The following is a 20,379-nucleotide window of genomic DNA, read 5'->3' on the forward strand; positions in this document are numbered from 1 at the left end:
TTTTCATCCGGTCGCTGAAGCTCGGGAGTCTTAGGGGTTATTATTATTATTTTTCCCCCTTATCTTTCTTTCTCCCCGTTCCAGAACTTGGGGAGGAGGGTCCCCGATCCCCGACCCTCTCGCTTTCCAAACGCTCTTCTCCTTTTGGAAAAAAAAATACGATTTAGCGACTTACCTGCTCTTATTTTTTTTTTAAATCGCCAGCCGCGTTCTTTTTCTTTTTTTTCTTTTTTTTTCTTTTCTTTTTTGTCTTTCCTTGGTGCTGAAACTCACTCTTGCCTCTTCGTTTGGACTCCGGCCACGGAAAAGGAGGGAAAGCAAAGAGGGGAAGAAACACCACGAAGTGTTAAAAAAAAAAAGACAGACAGACAGCAAGAAAGCCAAACAACCCTTTTCAAATCAACGAGGAACTGCTAAGTAACCTTTCCCTATAAAACTGCAGAGAGAGAGAGAGAGAGAGCGCAGAGGAGAAAAGGGGAGGGAAAAGAGAGAGAGGAGAGAGAGAGAGAGAGAGAGGAGGGGAGGGAGGGAGGGAGGGAGGGAAGAGAGAAAGAAAAACGAAAGAAAGCCAGGCGGCCGGATGCAAAAGGCGAGCAAATAGCACGAGCGAGGCGGCAGCGAGGCACTGCCGCTCGCGGGTTGCCGGCTGCAGCCGAGCGGCTCTTTGTCAAGGGAGCCATCGAGCCCGGGTGCCAGGCGCTTCTGCTGCTGCTGCCGCTGCTGCTGCTGTTGCTGCCGGCTGATCCCGGCTCGCCCCGGCGCCGGCAGAGCGAGCGAGCGAGCGAGCTGAGGCAGCAGGCGGCGGAGGAGGAGGCGTCGGCGGCGGAGGCGAGGGAGCGGCGCGCAGCTCCGGACGGCAGCTTCTTTCCCGCGGCTTCTGCGAGGCGACCAGCCAACCTGGCTCATCCGTTGGCAAGTCAGAGCAGCCCCCTGGCTCCGGGAGCTCACCCTTTCTGGAGGACGGGCGGCGGCGGCGGTGGCGGCAAAAGGATGGCCTCGGACCTGGCCCTGCACAGCGCCGACCTGCCCACTAGTCCCTTGGCCATGGAATATGTTAATGACTTCGATCTGATGAAGTTCGAGGTGAAAAAGGAGCCGGTGGAGACGGACCGCATCATCAGCCAGTGCGGCCGCTTGATCGCCGGGGGGTCGCTCTCCTCCACCCCGATGAGCACGCCGTGCAGCTCGGTGCCCCCTTCGCCCAGCTTCTCGGCCCCCAGCCCGGGCTCCGGCGGCAGCGACCAAAAGACTCACTTGGAAGACTATTACTGGATGACCGGCTACCCGCAGCAGCTCAACCCGGAGGCCTTGGGCTTCAGCCCGGAAGACGCCGTGGAAGCGCTGATCAACAACAGCCACCACCAGCTCCAGAGCGCGGCGGCCGCGGCGGCCGGCTTCGAAGGCTATGCTAGAGGGCAGCAGCTGGCCGTGGGCGGCGGAGGCGGCGGCGGCGGAGGAGGCGGCGGCGGCGGCGGCGGAGGAGGCGGCGGCGGCGGCGGCTCGGGGGGAACCATGCCGCCGGACGAGATCGGCTCGGCTGCCGCCGTGGTGTCGGCGGTGATCGCGGCGGCGGCGGCGCAGCAGCAGAACGGCGGCGGCGGCGGCGCGCCCCACTACCACCACCACCATCACCACCACCCGGCGGGCCACCACCACCACCACCATCAGCCGCAGCCGCAGCCGCCGGGCAGCGTGCAGTCTTCGGCCAGCAGTACCAGCAGCAGCGGCGGCAGCGGCGGCGGCGGGGTGGGCGGCGGGGGTCTCCACCACCACCACCAGCACCACGGGGGCGGCGGCGGCGGCGGCGGCTTGCACTTCGACGACCGCTTCTCGGACGAGCAGCTGGTGACCATGTCGGTGAGGGAACTCAACCGGCAGCTGCGGGGCGTCAGCAAGGAAGAGGTGATCCGGCTGAAACAGAAACGACGGACCCTGAAAAACCGGGGCTACGCGCAGTCCTGCCGCTTCAAGCGGGTCCAGCAGCGGCACGTCTTGGAATCCGAGAAGAACCAGCTGCTCCAACAAGTGGAACATCTGAAGCAGGAAATCTCCAGGCTGGTCCGGGAGAGGGACGCCTACAAGGAAAAATACGAGAAATTGGTCAGCAGCGGGTTCCGGGAAAACGGATCCAGCAGCGACAATCCCTCTTCTCCAGAATTTTTCATGTGAGTTGTGGTCTTCTCTCCCACCTACCCACCTACCCACCAACCTACCCATCCCGCGATTCTCCGACCCGCGAACCCCCTTCGCCCTGACAGCCCCTTGCCACTCTTCAGAGCACACACGCGAAAACACACACACACACACACACACACACACACACACAGAGCGAGTAGGCACGTGCGCAAAAGTTCCTAAGGCTGGAGGATGGGGGGGGAGGAGGTCGGTCAGTTGGTCCCCATGCTAATTATTGTTAACCTGGGCCATCCAAATAGTACTTGCCACCGTTATCATCAGATTCTGTTTAAAAGAATCAATGCAACTTTTGGTGGTACTTTTTAAGATGGACTGACTCAGAGGGTCAACCTTACAAGGTCCTGACCTTTCCCTCCCTCTCCAGCCATTAGCTTGTGTGTGTGTGCGTGTGTGTGTGTGTTGTGCCTTCAATCCAACTTCCATCAACTCCTCTGAAGTTTGCTCAAACTTCATTTTCTTTAAATTTTCCTCTATCCAAAATACAAAACAAGAATTTTGCCACCCTGAATTCTTTCTGTAGGGTATGAACTTTAGATATAGATAGATACATATTGATATGCCTGTGTTCATATACCTATGAATGCAGGCATATGTCGAGGACATTTTACTGAAATATTTAAAGAACATTTTAGACTTCAGATTGCCGAATTTTCATCTGTTGTTGAACTAAACCTAGAGAATATCAACCTGCCCCAATGGAGCCTTGATCAACTTCTCACGTGTTCATGATGTGATCTTTGGCCTTAAGCTGCCAAACAGTGAACTGAGTCTGCTTTTAGTAACCCATCCTCATCTCATGCATTATTATGCTTACTAGTTTGTCTTGCATCAATTAACTGTATAAATATTTCAAAAGACTATGGGGAGAAAAAAAAGACATTATATTGATAAATGCCCTGCATGCTGGACATGTACGGATTTTTTTTTCCTTTTGCTAGGATATGGACTTTGGAGATATATATATAATGGCATGTCATTCATTCTTTAAGTTGTATTTCTTCACCACTTTTTTGAACTGAAAGCAAAAAAGTGCAACTTTTTGAGTCTTCCTTACCCATTCAAGTTTGCATCTGTTCTGGAAACTGCTTTGAGTGGCCCCCCCTCTCAAACGTCAGACTTCTTTTTAATGAATTGAAAAACATCTCTTCTCGCTCTCTCATGTGTAAAACAAAAACAGCAGAGTGGATTGTGATTACAGTATTACAGGAAAACAAGAACTTTGGAAAGAAGTTTTAAAACTTATGCTAAAAAAATTGCTGCAATTTGTTGGATTTTACATGATATTGTTGCTTAAAGCAGTCTAAAATTTATTTTGGAATGATCTACCTTCTCCCTCCCCCCCCCCTTTTTTTTGTTCCTTTTTGCATTTGGTCATTGTCAAATGTGCAATGCTATAGGATCCTGGTATATAATTTAATTCAAGCTTTTATTGTCTGTTAGTTCAGTTCAAATGTATGCAACAGATAAAGGAATGTTATAGATAATTTGAAAAAAGTTAGGTCTGTTTAGAAGTAGGTCTCTCTTTTTTTAAATGGTGCACTAAATTGTTCACTGTTGTGATGTTAAAAGGAGTAGAATATAAAGTGGGACATTTTTTTAAAAAAAGTAGCTTATGCAGCATGTGATTGCAACTTAACTATAAGTTGGGTATGTGTAGATCTTGCTATGCCACCAACTGTATTTGGAAACCAAAGTATTAAAAGGGGAGTATCCCTGTTTATATTAATAGGGTTATTTTGTGTTCAAAATGTAACATTGGGGTTTTTTTGGGAGGGGATTTAAATATTAGGGACTGAATTGCACTAAGATATAACCTGAAGCAAAATATAAACCATTGCAAACTTGTCTAGGATGCTAATACCATTTACAAAGATGGCATTACTGCTCAGTTTTTTTAAATAATGCAGATTTTTTTACAGTTGTATTGTGGTGCAGAACTGGATTTTCTGTAACTTCACAAATTCACAAAGTTTTAAAGGCATTAATCAGCAAATTTTATTGTCAGGGACTGATACTCCTGTCTTTTAAAAAAAATGGAAAGTAAATACCACAATAAATATAAAAAAATCTTGTCAGTTATTTTTCCCCTCGACATATTTTGCTGTGCAAAATTGTTTTATATCTTAAGTTACCAACTAATCATGTGTGATGTTCCTTATGTGTTTTCCTTTCATTTTTCATTTCTATGGTTATATCAAAAAGGAGGAATATTCTACTATAATAAACTGCATTTTTGATTCTGTACCGAGTTTCATTAGTTTATAGCTTTGAAGTATCTATTTAATCATAGTATCTTGGGGGACAGATGTTTAGATAAGTTAATCTGAGCAGATAATTTAAATAAGTGTGAGCTGAGAATTGATAAGGTAAAATATAACTGCTCTCTAAAAAAAACCTACCGTATTTCATTTTCTCCCAAACAGATGAAAAGGAAAGACTTCTTAATTTGTCAGTGTTAACTCTTCCAAGTTTTGTAATTATTTTAAAGGGGCCCTATGAGTTTCTTGCTAATTATTATTTCAATAATAATAATAATAATAATAATAATAATAATAATAATAATAATAATAATAATAATAATCTCATTCAAACACAACAAGCCCCCTCACTTCTCCCAATAGTTCAGCTGCTTTTTGAAGGAATGAAAGTAAAGAATTTTGCAGCCAGGACGTTATGTCCACTATATAGACATATTGTAAGAATTACTAGTTATAACTGATTTGTTTTAGATTGAAGCTACAAGGGCAGATGATTAAAGTTGTAACTATTCAAAGAATCGTGAAACAAATTCTACGAATCTCAAATTTGTGAAGAGAGAATCATAATTTCCCTTGCATAATTACACATGCACACACACACACCCATGGTAAACCTCCTTTGAAACAGGTTCCTATTCTTCCCTCTTCCCTGAAATCCTTAACTTGTAGCAAGGTAAGGCCTATGAGGACTGGCTGCTTAAAAGTCAAAACTTCCATCAGGCTACCATAGGCTGACCTTTCTTAATTTTAGCTTTAGCTGTTTCAGTTCTTTTTTTCTTTTTTTACAAAAAGAAAGTATTAATCTCATTTATGTATGGGACATTCTGCTAGCCAGATTTTGTCCCACTTATTTTTTTTTCCCTCAGAGGAAGGGAGACTTTAAAAAAAAGCAGTGCATGTATACAATATTTTTTTTAAAAAAAACACACAAAACCTTATTTTCAAGGAGAAAACGAACCGATTGGGACTCTTTTGCTTTTTCTTTCTCTAATTTTGCTTTAATCTATGAAATGATTAAGGCAGCAACATTCCTATAACTTGACTATAATACCATTTTATACAAGGAGAGAAGTAAATTCCCTTTCTAGATCCCCCCAAAAAAACAAGTCAGGAGAAGGGAGAGAGAGAGAGAGAGAGAGAAACAAATTTCTTCTTAGGGATGTAGTTTTAAGACTTTTGCATCTTACTAGTGAAAAGCGGGCAGGTCAAAAAAAAAACAACAACAACCAACCAGACCCTGTTTTAAATTTACAGCTCCATTTCTAGAGGTTGCAAGATGCTGCTCTGAAGGCTGTCAAAGGGACAAGGTCAAAGGTCATTAAAGCTCTGAAACAAAGCAATGCCCCCAGTCTGGTACAAAGGTGGGCAAAGGCATCTCATTTCTCATTCTTTTTTGCTTTGACTTTATCTCTGTCTGCACAGGAAGCTAGCCTGCAGCCAACCCAGCTGAAAGAGAACCAGCAGCTAGTCCTCTTTTAGCTCTAACCCATGTTTATGGGATTGGGAAACGAGAAAGGGGTCGTAGAGGTTCAGAGGAGCCCCCACCCCTGCCCCCCCTGCCTTTGACAGTCTGGGCCACATTCTTCCTGCTCGGTAATAGGCATGTCCTTTAGAACTTGACCTTCCAATGTAATTCGGGCATAGTTTCCTTTCAACATTCTCCAGACAGGTTAATATGTAATCAGTGGGTAAACGGCCTGCCATTGGCCAAATCCGAAAGTGATCGTCTTATATAAAGATAGTAGGGCTTTCTCCTTCCTTGTATCTCCCTTCCTCTTCCCCTACTTCATAAGTTTACACTTTTCCAAAATTGCTCTGGTGTTTTGTTTTTGTTTTTTGCTTAGCGGTTGCTGCTTGCTCTGAGTTTTTCTCTTTCTCTCCCCCTCCCCCCCCACCCAAGATGAGCAAGCAGAGAAACGAACCTCTGCTCTGCATCGAGCCCAGCCTTTGCTAAGGTTCACTTTGCATAAAAATCATGGTCAATATCCAAAGGTTGCCCCCCCTCCCCTTCTTCAGAAACCCTGCCTGCTTAGCATAGTAGTGCAAAGAAAGAGCTGGGTGTCTTTCTGCAGAAGAGTGCCCAGCTTTGTTTTGCTTAACCTATACTACGAAGCTGCTTCTGAATATCAAGCTGGCCTCAGAGGCGTCTATTCCAATTTCTAGCCGCCAGTTTCTCCCGAAAATGACCCAAAAGAAAAGAAAAGAAAGTCAAGCAAGCAAATAGAAAAGTGCGCTTGCTTTGTCATTTGGCCTCGAATGGGCAACCTTGAGCACAGGGCAAAGTTTTCAAGGAGAAAGGAGAAAGGAAGGAAAGATCTCACCCAGTTCCTTCCTCTCACGAGAAGAGAGAGAAAGAACTTTCCTTTCTCCCTCTCTCTCTCTCTCTCTCTCTCTCTCTCTCTCTCTCTCTCTCCCCTTTTTTTAAATGCAGATTTGTAATGGAGGGCTTGGTTCCCGTTTCTAAAATAGGAGAGGTTTTTTAGATTCTGCTGACTCTCTGGCACCGGGAGTTAGGCTTGGGCTGGCAGGATAAGGCTGCTAGTGCAAAAGTGTAACCCAAACCTCTGCAGGTACCTCAAGAAGGTGAAGGAGAGGGGAGTTCTGATTGGGGAAGGTCATAAAAATAGGCCCTCTAGCCCTTCCCCAGTTCACGCTGCTTTCCCCAGAATCCAGCAGCTAAAAAAATCAACTCAATTTTGCAAGTAGAATGCCATAGCCTTTGATGATGTTCTGTTGCCAGTACCATCCTCTCCCTGCATGGAACAGTGAGTGGCCTCCACCCATTATTATTTTTTTCCCTCCAGTGCCTGACACTGCTCTCTGGCCAGAAGGACTCATTCCAGCCTGATCCTTTCCTTGCAGGTTTGTTCAGCAGTCCTCTTCTCCAAGTTCCAGGGCCCTAGAAACAAAGCTCAAAAGGCAGATTGAGATTAATCTCTCTGCTTTGCCCTTATCATCGAAGGCTTTTTTGCTAACCACATCCTGCACCATGCAAGTTTTTTATGACTTGGATTGGACGCGTGCATGCACAGGCATGCGCCTCTTTCTACAGGCCTGTCCCCACGGCTGAACTGCAGGAAGATCCCCCCCCCCAATCCTTGACTGGATAGGAAAAATGAGCTGGCCTGAAATTTACCCTCCTGGTTTCCTGTCTCCTTTGCTCCTCTTCCCAGCCTCAGCAGCTGACACACTCTTTACTTGAGGCTGCTTTGCTGCTTGTAGAAAGTGCAACCGGAAAACTGGTTGAACTAAGGATGAGCCTGCCTCCCCCATCAGCAGAGGAAGAGATGAAGGCAACTCAACCCAGGAGGGAACAGAGGTCACCAGGGTGTGTAGAGGGTTAGTGCCGGTGGGGAAAAGCACAGCATCTAAATTTGTGTGTGCTCCTATATTATAATAAATATGTATAGCATATATTTGTGTATAGTGTAGTGTAGTGTAGTGTAGTGTGTGTGTATACACACACATACATATACATACATAATATATACATACATATAGGCATTTATAGACACTACATGCATACGTATATATGTAAATTCAAAATGTTGTGACTGACAAATTTTGTCAGTCACAAAATTTTGAATTTACAGTGTTCACAGTAGTGACGTCTGCCTGCAAAAGTTGCTCCTAGACTGGAGCAAAAACACAGAACAGACTGCTTTATATTTGGTAGACCGGGTGCTCCACCCAACACATATACATACATATACATATACATATACATATACACATACACATACACATACACATACACATACACATACACATACACATACACATACACATACACATACATACACACACACACACACACACACAAATATGAAGAGCAGACCAATTCTTCTTGGCTGACATCCTATGGTTTTCAAACATTTGTGGGAATTATTTCTGAACCAATGGATGTTCAGTTTGGGGGTACCGAGAAGCTTCTTCCCCTTTGTCCTTCCCATCTGAATTATGTGTTTTTAACCACCCGGGTGCTCCTAGACATTTTTACTCAGAGGTAAGCCACACAGCACTGTGTATCAAATGCTGGTTTTCATAAGGTAGTGGGAGAGAGGGGGGAGGAGGAGGAGGAGGAGGAGGATTCAGACTTCTCCTCAGTTCCCCTCCAGAATGTTCTCCTTTCCTACTAACTTTTATTTTTGTTTTTACAACTCAACCTGTGTTACCAAATAAGGACCATATCTGCATTTTGTCTTTATTTTATTTTATTTTTTTTCCCAAAAGAACTTAAGTACTTATCCTCTTTTCCCAGAGTTCTTTTCTTATTTCCAACTCTCCCTGGCTTCATTTATAACTGTGGGGCAGACTTCTAATTCCATCTTCAAATTCACCTTTTCTTCTCTGCTTCTGCAAGGCCCCTTCACCAACTTCCTTGGGACTTCTGGCCCCAGGCCCTCTTCCCCTTTGCCTTGCTCCTTCCTTTGACATACCCAAGAATTAGTCATCCCCGTGTGCAAGGACTGGAGACTCTTGCTTGTCTTCCAGTATCCTTTCTATCAGATCTAGCCCACCGGCCACATTCTCTGGTTGTAGCCAATAAGGCGCACAGATAAGATTATGCACAGCAAAAGTGTACAGTATTGACTCACACTCATGTAAAAGCCTGCTCTTGTAAGAAAGGAAAGGAAAGGAGGCAAAAGGAAATCCTTTATATTTCTCAGAATGGCCTGGGGACAGTTAGAAAGTTGTATGAGCTTTGCTCAAATGATTGGCTTTCATTTGAAAGGGCCACGCTCATTTTTAAGGCATTTTTCCCAGCCAAGGGAAAAAAAGGTTTTCCAAAGTCCACATTTCTCCCCAAAGCAGAACGGTCTTTGAGAGGATGGCCACAGAGAGGGACGCCCCCCCCCCCGAAGCAACTGGCCTCACCCCTGCTGTGCCAAGAACATCTCTGTCAGCATCCTCTTCCTCCCCAATACGGAGAAAAGCCACACCACCGCCGAGGAAAGCAGGACTTCGGAGCTGAACTTGCCACGTTCAGTCCTCCCTCTTCGGGGCAAAGAGCCTGCTCAACGCTCCTGGTTCGACTACCCAGCCTGTGGTGTGGTCTACTCCGAAGGGCGATGTTAAGCAAGCTCCTTAACGCGTCGCCTTCAGAGCGTTTTAAGTTTTGGGCGTGGGGCGGTTCACACCGCTTGGCGCACACGGTCTGGGGCGTCCCGGGCTTCAAAGTCCGCGCAAGGGTGAGATTTGTTTTCCTTCTCCTGTTTAGGATCGGAGGATCTCGCTTCCCTTAATCACACGGGCAGATCTTTCACCCATCGCAGGGAGACTCTACCCACGCATCCTCACCAGAGCGTGAAGCGAAGCGAGTAGGAGGCGTATGAATTGGGCATGAGAAAAATCGAAGCTCGGGTGTCCGTTCAGCTACGATCCACCGGCCTTGGATGCCTTTCTGCGTTAAGAAAAAGAACTGGAAAGGGGGGGGGAATCTCCCTCTGTTTATTTATTTAGATTCCTTACCCCACCTTTCTTCTAGAAATTCAGGCTAGTTCTCCCTTCGGCAGATTCTTTTCAAACCAACCCTGTGGGGTAGGATAAGTTGGGCAGTCACCCAAGAAGCCTGGCTGGCTGAAGGTGGATCTGAATCTAGGTTTTCCTGGACATTGTCCAACATCTGAATCATTGAACTTTGAATCAGAGACTATATGGCCTTCGCTCACACAACACTCGGAACCCCAAACCAGCCACGCGCATTTTAGTCCACCCGGTTGTACAAAGCTAGACCGTGTGGTCAGTTTATGCTTCTGGGTGGTTTATGGACGGACCCCTTACAAATGAGCTTAGCACGGAGTTCCTGTTCCTTAATGCACCTTCACCCGAAAAACAGCCGCGTTCCGAAGCAAACCATCACCCCCACCTCCCCACCTCCCCAACCCCCGGCGCCACAACGTCCCTTTTCCAGAACACCCTCAACGCAGGGCTGACATAAATGTGATCCGAATGCTAGTCAGGACCCTCATTGATGACTCTTCAAGCATGATCCAGTGAATGGGTTCACACGAGATGCTTAGCCTAAAACAAACGACCCACGGGAGAGCTTCGGCGCTCTGTTGGAACCGGACCTTTGAAAACAGCCCAGTTCCCAATTTATCGGAACCTCCTCCCTAACTTGGAGATGGCGCTTTCCCGTCTTCTCTTCGCTTTTGTGGGCGGCGGGGGGTTGGGGGGAAGACTCCCCCCCTTTTTTTTTTCATCTCGTGCCCTCTTCTGCCAAGTCGAATTTATGCGCGGACATCAAACTTTCGGCTCTTGGCACGGTCCTCCCGCAAATGTCCAACAGCGCCCGGGGTGCGCTTAATAACGCACAAAGTCGGCGGGCGGAGAGGGTGGTGGTGGTGGTGGTGGTGGGGTGTGTATGTGTGTGTGTGTGTGAGACGAGAGAGAGAGAGAGAGAGAGAGAGAGAGAGAGAGAGAGAGAGAGAGAGAGATCCCGCTAAACTGTTCAGGTCGATTCCGACGCTGCAACGTCCGATCGACCGTTAAATAGGCTCAGGGGCAGAGTATGGAGGTGCGAAAGACGCGGACAGCCCCCCCCCCAGCCTCTGCGACTCCGTTTCTCCCTCAGGCCAGGTGAAAAAGTGGGAGCCCATCTATTTGCATGCATTTGCTCCGGTCAAAGAGGGGAGAGGGGACTAGGCTGAGCACTAAGCAAGCGCTAAAACAGGCTAGGATTGGGGCTTGGAGCGTTGGCCGGTAGAGGTTCCGCCGGAGCAAGCTTGTGTGAGTTCCAGCCCGGCTTCCTTTCCCAGGCGCTGCGTAGAAAAAGGGGCGTTTAGCGCGAGAATCTCAACCTCTCTGCCTCTTAACGCCAACGCAGTTATACCACGCGCGTTGCTCCGCCAGCAATTTCAGCAGAACTAAGCCGATTTCAAGATCTGGTTGGTGTGGGACGTTGCCTAGGATTGGGCATCTTCTTGGCCACGAGGAACGTTGCATAGGATCGCTTGGCGCGCACTGCGTTCGATCTGATCCATTCCCACTCCCCAGGGCTAGTTATATTTAAAATGGAGCAACAGTAAATTTCGCTAGGAGATAAATCTCTCTCCATTTACCCCGCGTATGAAAGCCAGCTAGTTAGTTCATTAGTTGTCAGGGATAAGCCCTCCTGGCTAAAGCGAGACTTGCCTCTAAAGTAAGCGCGTTGACCTAACCTCACGGGCCAATTCGGGGAAAGTTACTTTCCAGAGAAGGTCCACTAAACTTCTGGACTTCAAAATCTTTTCATATCTATTTCGCACATGTCCAGTTATCTCTAGAATTACCCGTTAATTCTCAGGCAAGTTACACTAAGCGTAAAGGGCCTGATCCGAAGTCTATTGGAAAACTCAGTGAAAGTTGCTTTACAACAGGTGCGTTCAGGATTGGAATGCAGCCTCTGGACACGCGACAAAAGCGCATTCTGGTTATAATACCAGAAACTTACACTCTCTTCTTATAAGGTCTGTTCCCCCCCCCTCTCTCCCTGTGTGTGTGTGTCTGTGTGTGTCTGTGTGTGTGTGTCCTGAGCAGCCAAGTCTTCTCCACCTCCAGATGTTTGGAAGTTTTAGGCCGGCTTGTCACATGTTGAGAACTACACGCTCTGGACTCGGAGCCAGCTGCAAATCCTGAAGGTAAAATTTGGGGATGCACAGAGCAGCAACGGCCTGGAAAAAGCGGGCAAGGCGCCTCGGCCGAAAAGCTTTGCTTGAAAAGACACAAAGTGCCTTTGTGTTTTCTCCATCGCTGAGCGTGTTTGTGCACACATATGTATGTAGCTAAGGCGTGCCTTTCCTTCAGCTGACATTTTAAAGAGCGAGAAAATGAAATGGCATTAAACATTGGTGTCAGATTTTCCATCCAAATTTTTCATGGTGAAGTATCACCTCCCAGCAAAATACGAACAAGGCAAAATTTGATCCCCCTTGACCGCTCTTCCCCCCCCCCCCCCCGCCAGCGGCTAGATAGAAATGTCTGATTTGAGAAGGCAGATTTTTCTACTTGGGTGGGATCCTCATCCCAGATAAAAGGACAAAATTGATCTCGATGAACATATTAAAAATATTCCATGATTTACTCGCTTCTCCCAGGGTGGTTTGAATTGGAGGATCTTCCTCGGAGGCGGCAAAGCCGAGCGAAGAAAAACGTACAAAATATCCAAATTTTCTAGTTTCTCCAGATGCGCTCAAGGACCGTCTTGAGAGCGAGGCAATAAAACTCTATAAAGGGGGCTCGTCCTAAATTAGACCTCGCCAAACGGATCTTCTGCAGGGGTTTGGGGAATGCCACTCCCACAGTTCCCAGCCGGTATGGTCTCCCTGGTAAGGATGATGGTACTTGTAGTTCATTTGGAGAGCGTCCGATTTTGGAAAGGCCGAACTTATAGGTTTTCGGAGCTTCCCTTTCCCAACACCACTAACCTAAAGCGGGCAAGAAGGGCGTGCAGATCAGGGCCTCTATGCAAAAAAAAAAAAAAAAAACCCCAAAAAAAACACGAGGGATAAGAGACCCCAATCCTTAATCAAACCAAAGCTCGGCTTCAGGATCGCGTTTCGCTTCTGCTTTTGGCCAGAGGAGGATCCAAAACAACCCACCGAAGGGGGAAGAGCCCCCTTCCCCGTCCGCTTCTCCACAGTCGGCATTCAGTGTAATGGCTGCACCGCAGAGGATCGCGCGGCCGGTGCCGCACGCCACCAACCCTCCCTTCCGACTCGTTAGCCGCCCTACCCCTTGCTAATCTTTGGGGGGGGGGGGAAACCAGGGGTGCCACTGGCAGGCAGACGCGAGGAAGGGGGCTGGCAAGGAAGACTGGAGGCGAACTGCAAAGGTCCGCGCAGCGGGCGGATCTTAGGGGCTCCTTCTTTGCAGACGCGCTGAGCGCAAAGCAGCCACCCGCATTGCAGCCCCGACTTTCTTTGGAATTGTTTTACGGCTCCGCTGAAAGTTTGTTGGGTTTAGGGAACCGCGACCCTGGATAAAACCCGGAGCAGCCATGCGGCTCTGGAGTTCCGCGAGAAAGCAGAAAAGTTAAGTCGGAGACCGGCTAGTTTATCCGCAGCGCCATTCTGGAGCGAAAGGGCGGGGAGGGCACGGGTTGAAGCAGATTCAGGGCGTTTTTTCACCCGCCGCGGGGGGGGAGGGGCTTGCCTAGAGATGCCCACACACACACACACACACACACACACACACACACACACATCCAGCCGCGAAATACACTTCCTCTGCTTTTAAACTTGTTTTGAGGCTGCAGAGCAGAGTTGAACTTCCTGAAATAAATCCTTAACAGTACGATCGCAATTTCGGGAAACTTGAGACAGACCCTTAAGAGGCTGAAAAGAATTGGGGTATTCTTAGGAACAAGACCCATCCATCCCGTGTGTGTGTGTGTTTGTGTGTGTGTGTGTGATTTCCTTATGCATGCATGTATGAATTCAGATAAACAGGCTGATGACCTGAATGGCCTGGGTGATTGAGAATCGCCATAGGCAAAGAGGTTAATGGATCTACATATCTGGTATTTTTTTGTTTCCTCTGTACCGATTTTTAACATGTTTGTAAAAAAAACCCGAGGATATTGCTCCTCCTCCTCTGGATTTTTACACCCGTCAAATGAATTTTGATGGATGTGAATTAGCATAAATAAACTTAAATGAGTGGCAGGGGAATAATGTGGTCACTGTTCACAGTTGGTGCTAATCTGTGTTTCTTTAATGCTCCCTTTTTGATTCAGCCCCAGCAGGTTAAGTTCACACAACTTCCTGTGCTGTGTACCGCGTGGTTTATTATAAGACTGGCCCTTGATCGCCAAGCCAAATGTAAACAAGCAAAGCACATGAAAGTTTCCGTGTTACAGAAGACGGTGAATTATATTTGTTAAAAGGGGAGAGCTGTAGTCTAATCCTCACTGAGTCCAGAAATTAGTTGAATTGTTCTTAAGTTAGTTTCTACAATTTAGGGACCTAAACCAAACAGCTTTTCAACACAACTGTTACTTGGGTTGACAATTACAAAAAAAGAGGAAACAGAACTGTGTGTCCCTTTTGAAGCTCTGTTGAGTATATTCCTCCCAATAATAGCAAAGTCTCTTTAAAGTTTAAGACAAGCTCAACTCCTGCTGACTATTCAATTTTTGTTAGGGACAATATAATGGCTTTGCCCTGCCTAGCCTAGCCTATAGCTCTGAAGATTCCATGGAGTACTAACCAGGAAAAACCTGGTTAACACTGGCCAAGTGAGGTCCTCTTCTCTACCCAACTAGTAATCAGCAAAATGAAACCAGTTAGTAGAGGAACTCATGAAGGAAGGCAAATATGTATCCCAGGATAAAGTTGCAGGATCTAATCTGGGCTGGTCACCAGGATCAGAGGTATAGTCTTTTGAGTTTTTGGACTCATTCTGGAGCTCTTTCTCAGGGAACTTCATTCTCAATTCTGTCCAGAGAAACGTTCCCTGATGGATGGACTCCGCCACAAGTCCAAAAGCTCAGAAGACTAAACCTCTGGTCCCAGTGACCAATCCAGTTTGGATCCTGCAGTAGAGTAAAGAGGGCAGCTCCTTCTAAAGGAAGGAATTCCTGTGCTGCAGGAAGCATAGGAAATCCTTCCTTTAGTAGTAGGACAGGAGTTCGATGCTGACCAACTCAAGATTGACTCAACCTTCCATCCTTTCAAAGTTGGTAAAATGAGGACCCAGATTGTTGCGGGCAATATGTTGATTCTGTAAACCACTTGGAGAGTGCTGTAAAGCACCTTGAAGTGGTATATATGTCGAAGTCAGACATATCAAACTCCTGAGGTCATGAGATACGTCGCACAACGTATCGGAACTTTTTCCCCATTGCCAGCAATGGGGTGGGCACAGTTTCCTTGTGACGCATCCAGCCCATGGGCTGGCAGTCTGACACCTCTGGTCTAAGTGCTATTGCTAGTCATGACTTGGTTAGACCCGATCCACTAAGGGTTCTATCTTTTAATACTGGGCTGAAGGCTGGAAGGAAGTTTAACTATCCTTGCAGGTGCTTACAGTTAATTGTTTCTGATTAAAACCCAAGACCTATCAATAAGTCCTGGTGTAAGTTTATTTTTTCTATCTGAGATAGTAGTCTGTTTAATATGGTTCTGTAGGCCAGATAAAGAAACCCAATGCCATCTAGGTCAGGGCTATTTTTTATAGTAATAGCTCTAGTAACAGAATCATGCAAGTCTGGATGTGCTTCCCCCTCCCTCTATCTTCAAGTGAACTAGGAAAGAATGCTTCTGAGATCTTTTTCACAAGTTATGTTCTTGGCCTGGGCTTAATCCCCACTTATCTGAACATTGCTTTGATGGCATCTCTTCATCCTATCCTTCAAGGCCATTCTTATTCCCTCTATAATTTCTAAGGCCTGTAAGAGAAGAAGAGGCAGAACCTTGGAGCAGAGTCAAGAGAGGATGCAGCCTAGAATTGCTATTTTCCCACAGATGGTTTAAGTCCAACTCCTCTTGAATTCTGTTGACTCTTATCTAGGACCAAATTAGTGCTGACTCTCATTGACTAGATTCTTGTGTACAGGTTTCAGCAATACATCTTAACTGAAACTTAACATAGAGTCCTGATGCCTTTATGCTAATAAGGCCAAAATTAACTCTTCCAATAACAAATTTTGTCCCCTGTTTTTTTACATGTTCAAAGATTAGCAAACAAATTTATTTTTGCAGCTACAACCTCTTGGTTGTATTACCAGCCATTGTAAATGTACAAGCCTTTGATTTAATGGATTTAATTTACCAGACTTTGGATAGAGAGATCCAATTTATTCAGGTAGTCCTTCATTCATTTGGTGATTGTTCAAAATTACAACAGCACTGAAAGTGAATTATGACCATTTTTCCTACTTACAACTGTTGTAGCATCCCCATGGCCACATGATCAAAATTCAGACGATTGGCCATTGGCTCATATTTATGACAGTTGCAGTTCCCAGGATCATGTGATCACCTTTGGCAATCTTCTGAACAGCAAAGTCGATGAGGAACCCAGATTCACTTTATACTCATTTTACTAATTTAACAACTGCAGTGATTCACGTAACAACTGTGGCAAGCAAGATGGTAAAGTGTGCAGAATTCAGTTAACAACATATCACTTACCAACATCTCATATTTTGGGCTCAATTGTGGTCATACGTTGAGGATTTCCTTACCTGTGTCCACACCAAAATGCTAGACAAAATCCAATGTATCTGAAATTGTCCAGGCAATTTATGTCAATTGTAATAATTACACAATCTGTATATCATTATACAAATAATGTGCATTGATGCAGAGGATGAAAATTTGGATTTAATAGATATGCTTTCCCCCAAACAGACCATTACCTTAAGGTTTTACAGCATATCACAAAAATGGAACTGTGAAGTAAGTAGTTCATTAACTGAATATTCACAATAGACAATTTAAGCCGAGTTTCAGTAGCGCCTGTATTCTCTGTTAGTGGAAGAATTGCTCCGGATTCTGTGTTTGTGGAAGTGACTTGGCCCTAAATTTCATCTTGGCAATTCGAGATACTATTTCATTGGCACAAAAGGATACAGTTTCACTCTGAACCATCAAGTAACATATTGTAATTTAGAAATAAAAAGGGTGAAATGAATGTTACAATTCATTGTAAAATCTTTTTTTTTAGTGAGAATATGAAACACAAGAAATAACATCTGTTAAACTACAGCATTTGTGACATGCCAGATTGAAGTTTCTGCACACTTTCCTGGCTTTTCTGATCATATGCTTATGTAACAATGCTGTGAAATTGGTAAGAGACACTGGAGAGAAAAGGAAAAATCAGTCGTGTTCAATTAATAAATCTGCTTTTTCTAAGGTTGAGTTGAGGTGGCTCTTTCTGGACTCCTGTTTATTAATGCCCAACCATTGAATAATTTTAACTGAATTGTTGAAGTTGGCTGCGCGTGCAGGAATAAGCATTAGAGTGTGGTGGTGGTAAAGCTGGAATAGGAATAATATCCTCTTGATACTCCAAAGATAATAAAAGGATGCTGACTTCAATGTATGGGATGCTCCTCACACAATGGTGGTAAGAAGTGAATACCTATCACTTCCAAATAAATGCATCCATAATACACTGGATTTACCAGTTAGCATCAAAGCAAAGGTCATCCTTGGGGGGGGGGGAATGACACCCAAGGCCTGAAAGAATCATCTGCTTTAAAAGATCCTGAGCCAAATGCAAGAGATCACATTTAAGGAGACCGTATCGCCAAACTGCATTTCTTAAAATGAAAAAATAAAGCAGGCAGACAAAAAACAGTCCTGGAGATTCTCATTAGTCATTCAGATATTTTAAACCAGGAAGTTTTGCTGTTTAAGAGAGGTCTGTATATAGAAATGCACGGATAGGTTGTTGTTATTTTTTAAAAAAGGAGAGAATCAATCTTCATGCGCTGAATAAAAACTCGGTAATTAGATCTAACAGTACAGTTTGGGTTTTAATTTTTTTTTAAAAAAAAATAAATAAATTCAGAGATGCTCTCCAGAAGTAGATTTTTCTCATTCTGCTCTTATACACTGCGCAAATTGGATTTATTTACAGCTAGGTCAGCTTACAGCAGTTTCGTGACTGAGTTCATTGGGAAACGTTAAATAGATGCTGATTTCAGCTGCAATCCCTGGTTTCTTTGCAGAACAGCAGTTTTGGCTGGAAGGAGATTATTTGGGAGTAAAACAGGTTATGCAGTGTGGGTTTTAAAGGAGTGCATTAGCTTTATCCCATCTCTGGTTTGCTTCACAAATCCTTGTAAACTCTATCAGGAGGTCATTCTGTACATCTCCCCCACCCCAGCCTGGTTTTCTCACTAAATCAAGGGGGTATGCATAGAATGGCTCTTGGTTTTCTTGTTCTTTCTCTCCTTTACATCAGCGTAGCTTATTCTTTGCAAAAGATAATAAGCTTCATTTTATGGCCCGTGGATTAAAGTGTATACCTGCTTCCCTTCTCCCTTGCTCATTTTTTTGGCAGCGGTGGGGGGGGGGGGCGGGATGTTCCGCAAAATGTGGTCAAAAAAGTCAAAACAGTGGCTGCACACCCAGCCAAGTAGAATGCCAATCCCTCCATTGTGGCCTTCTCGACTTATTTATACCTGCAGATAATCCCTGTTTTTTAAAATAAATGTTGCTTCTTTTTTAATCTCCAATCAAAGATCTTTATTACAGCCTTCGGCCAGCCTTTACAATTAAAAACAGTACGGTAAAAAAAGAGAAACGGTTTAACGTAGCCATTTTGTTATTGGGAAAGGAGAAAAGTAATAATAGGCCATACAAGCACAGATCTAATTAGACGTTTTGCATAACTTTTGTGTCACTTGGTAAAGATATTTCGCCACCTGATATGACCCTTAAAAAAACAATAAACCTAAAATTTATCTGTGTGGCCTTCGTGTTTGAAAACGATTGGGGTGATATTTTATTTTGCTTGTTTTTTTTCTGTCTCAAACTTTCCAAAGCAATGCTTCCATTCATCTTTATTTTTTATCTTTATTTCAGAGAGAAATCTGTAGGTTTTGACAGTTTATGTAAAGAATGTCCAAATCTTTGTTAATTAAAACACAATGAACGGGGGTACCATTCCTGTGTTTTGTTTTGTTTTGTTTTGTTTTGTTTTGTTTAATAGTAGCCTTTTCCAACCTGGTGTTTGGCAAAAATAAATGAGAGACTCCTAATTCCTATCCAGTTGGGCTGGTACCTGGGGATGATGGAATTCAGTTGGAGAATTGAGATGGACAGCTATAGAAATGGAATAAATAAAATAAATGAAAAGTTCCTTTTCAATGCGAGGTTGTGTATGCGTGACTTAAAACCGTGGCTCCCTCCCTCCCTCTCTGAAACACAGATTCAGAAATCCAAATTTGCAAGGCTGAATATATTTGCCATTAAGGAAGTCCCACTGGAAGAATGAAGTTTGCTACTGAATAAAATGATTGCCCTGCAGCTGAGTTCTGCTGAGTGTAAAATAACCAAGTTTAGTTTTGATTCTTTTTAAATGAATCAGGATTTATTTTTTATTAAACAATAATCAGGATTGATTTTTCTTTTATATGCATCTTTTTATTTTATTTATTATGATGATGTCTGGATAATCTATACTGAAAGTTACAATCTAAGACTGGTGAAAACCTAATAATTCAAGTCCTAACTAAGGACCTAAGAATGATTAACGCAGCATCTAAGAATATAGCCAGTTTTAAGCTGGATTTATTTTGGGTAAAATTAGGATGTTCAGGTCTGAAAAATTATTGTTCATTTTAAATTATTATTATTTCAATCTATTTTTTACAAAATTAGGTATCCAAGAGAATCAACTACAACGGTGATGTGAGACTTTCCTGTTGCCTGGAGCCTGATAAGGTATACTTTTATATTTTTGTTACAAACCTCTACTTATTAGTATTATTTCTCAGGGGGGGGGGGTGTAGCAGTGGGGGAAGGGAAGCTCTTTGTGTTTTTTCTGTACTTTAATGCAATCAATTTGCTGGTTTCTCAGAGATGCCCTAAAAAAAAGAAATCCTGTTACATCTGCAAGCTTCTACAAATGTTGTATGTGACACAGTTCCTATAAAATCAGGGGTGTCAAACTCAATTTCATTGAGGGCCGCATCAGCATTGCGGTTGCCCTCAGGGGGCCGGGTGGGTATGGCCAGGGTGGGCGTGGCCTACTGGGTGGGCGTGGCTAGAGTGCATATGGCCTACTGGGTGGGCGTGGCCAGCTCTACATTGTTCGCATCAAGGGTGCCTATGGGGGCCTGGGCAGGAGTGGGACAGATCTGAGGGTCTCTGGCAGAAGGAGGGTCTCTGGGCCAGGGCCAAGGCAGTGGGGGCTGTTCCCTCACTGTTTCCAGGATGGCTTCGCGGGCCGCATGAAACCACTTCGCGGGCTGGATCTGGCCCCC

General features: G+C 44.9%; 1 protein-coding gene across 1 annotated transcript; it reads left to right on the forward strand.

Moving 5' to 3' along the window:
• Positions 1–498: 498 nt before the first annotated feature.
• On the forward strand, positions 499–19,808 carry MAF (MAF bZIP transcription factor; the record flags this gene model as incomplete). The annotated part of the gene is made up of 2 exons (XM_083370871.1): positions 499–2,165; positions 19,775–19,808. The coding sequence occupies exons 1-2, from the start codon at positions 991–993 to the stop codon at positions 19,806–19,808; spliced, it is 1,209 nt and encodes a 402-aa protein (XP_083226997.1). The 5' UTR covers positions 499–990.
• Positions 19,809–20,379: the final 571 nt, after the last annotated feature.

The sequence above is a fragment of the Vipera ursinii genome, assembly GCF_947247035.1.
Source record: "Vipera ursinii genome assembly, chromosome: 10".
NCBI classification, from domain to species: Eukaryota; Metazoa; Chordata; class Lepidosauria; order Squamata; family Viperidae; genus Vipera; species Vipera ursinii.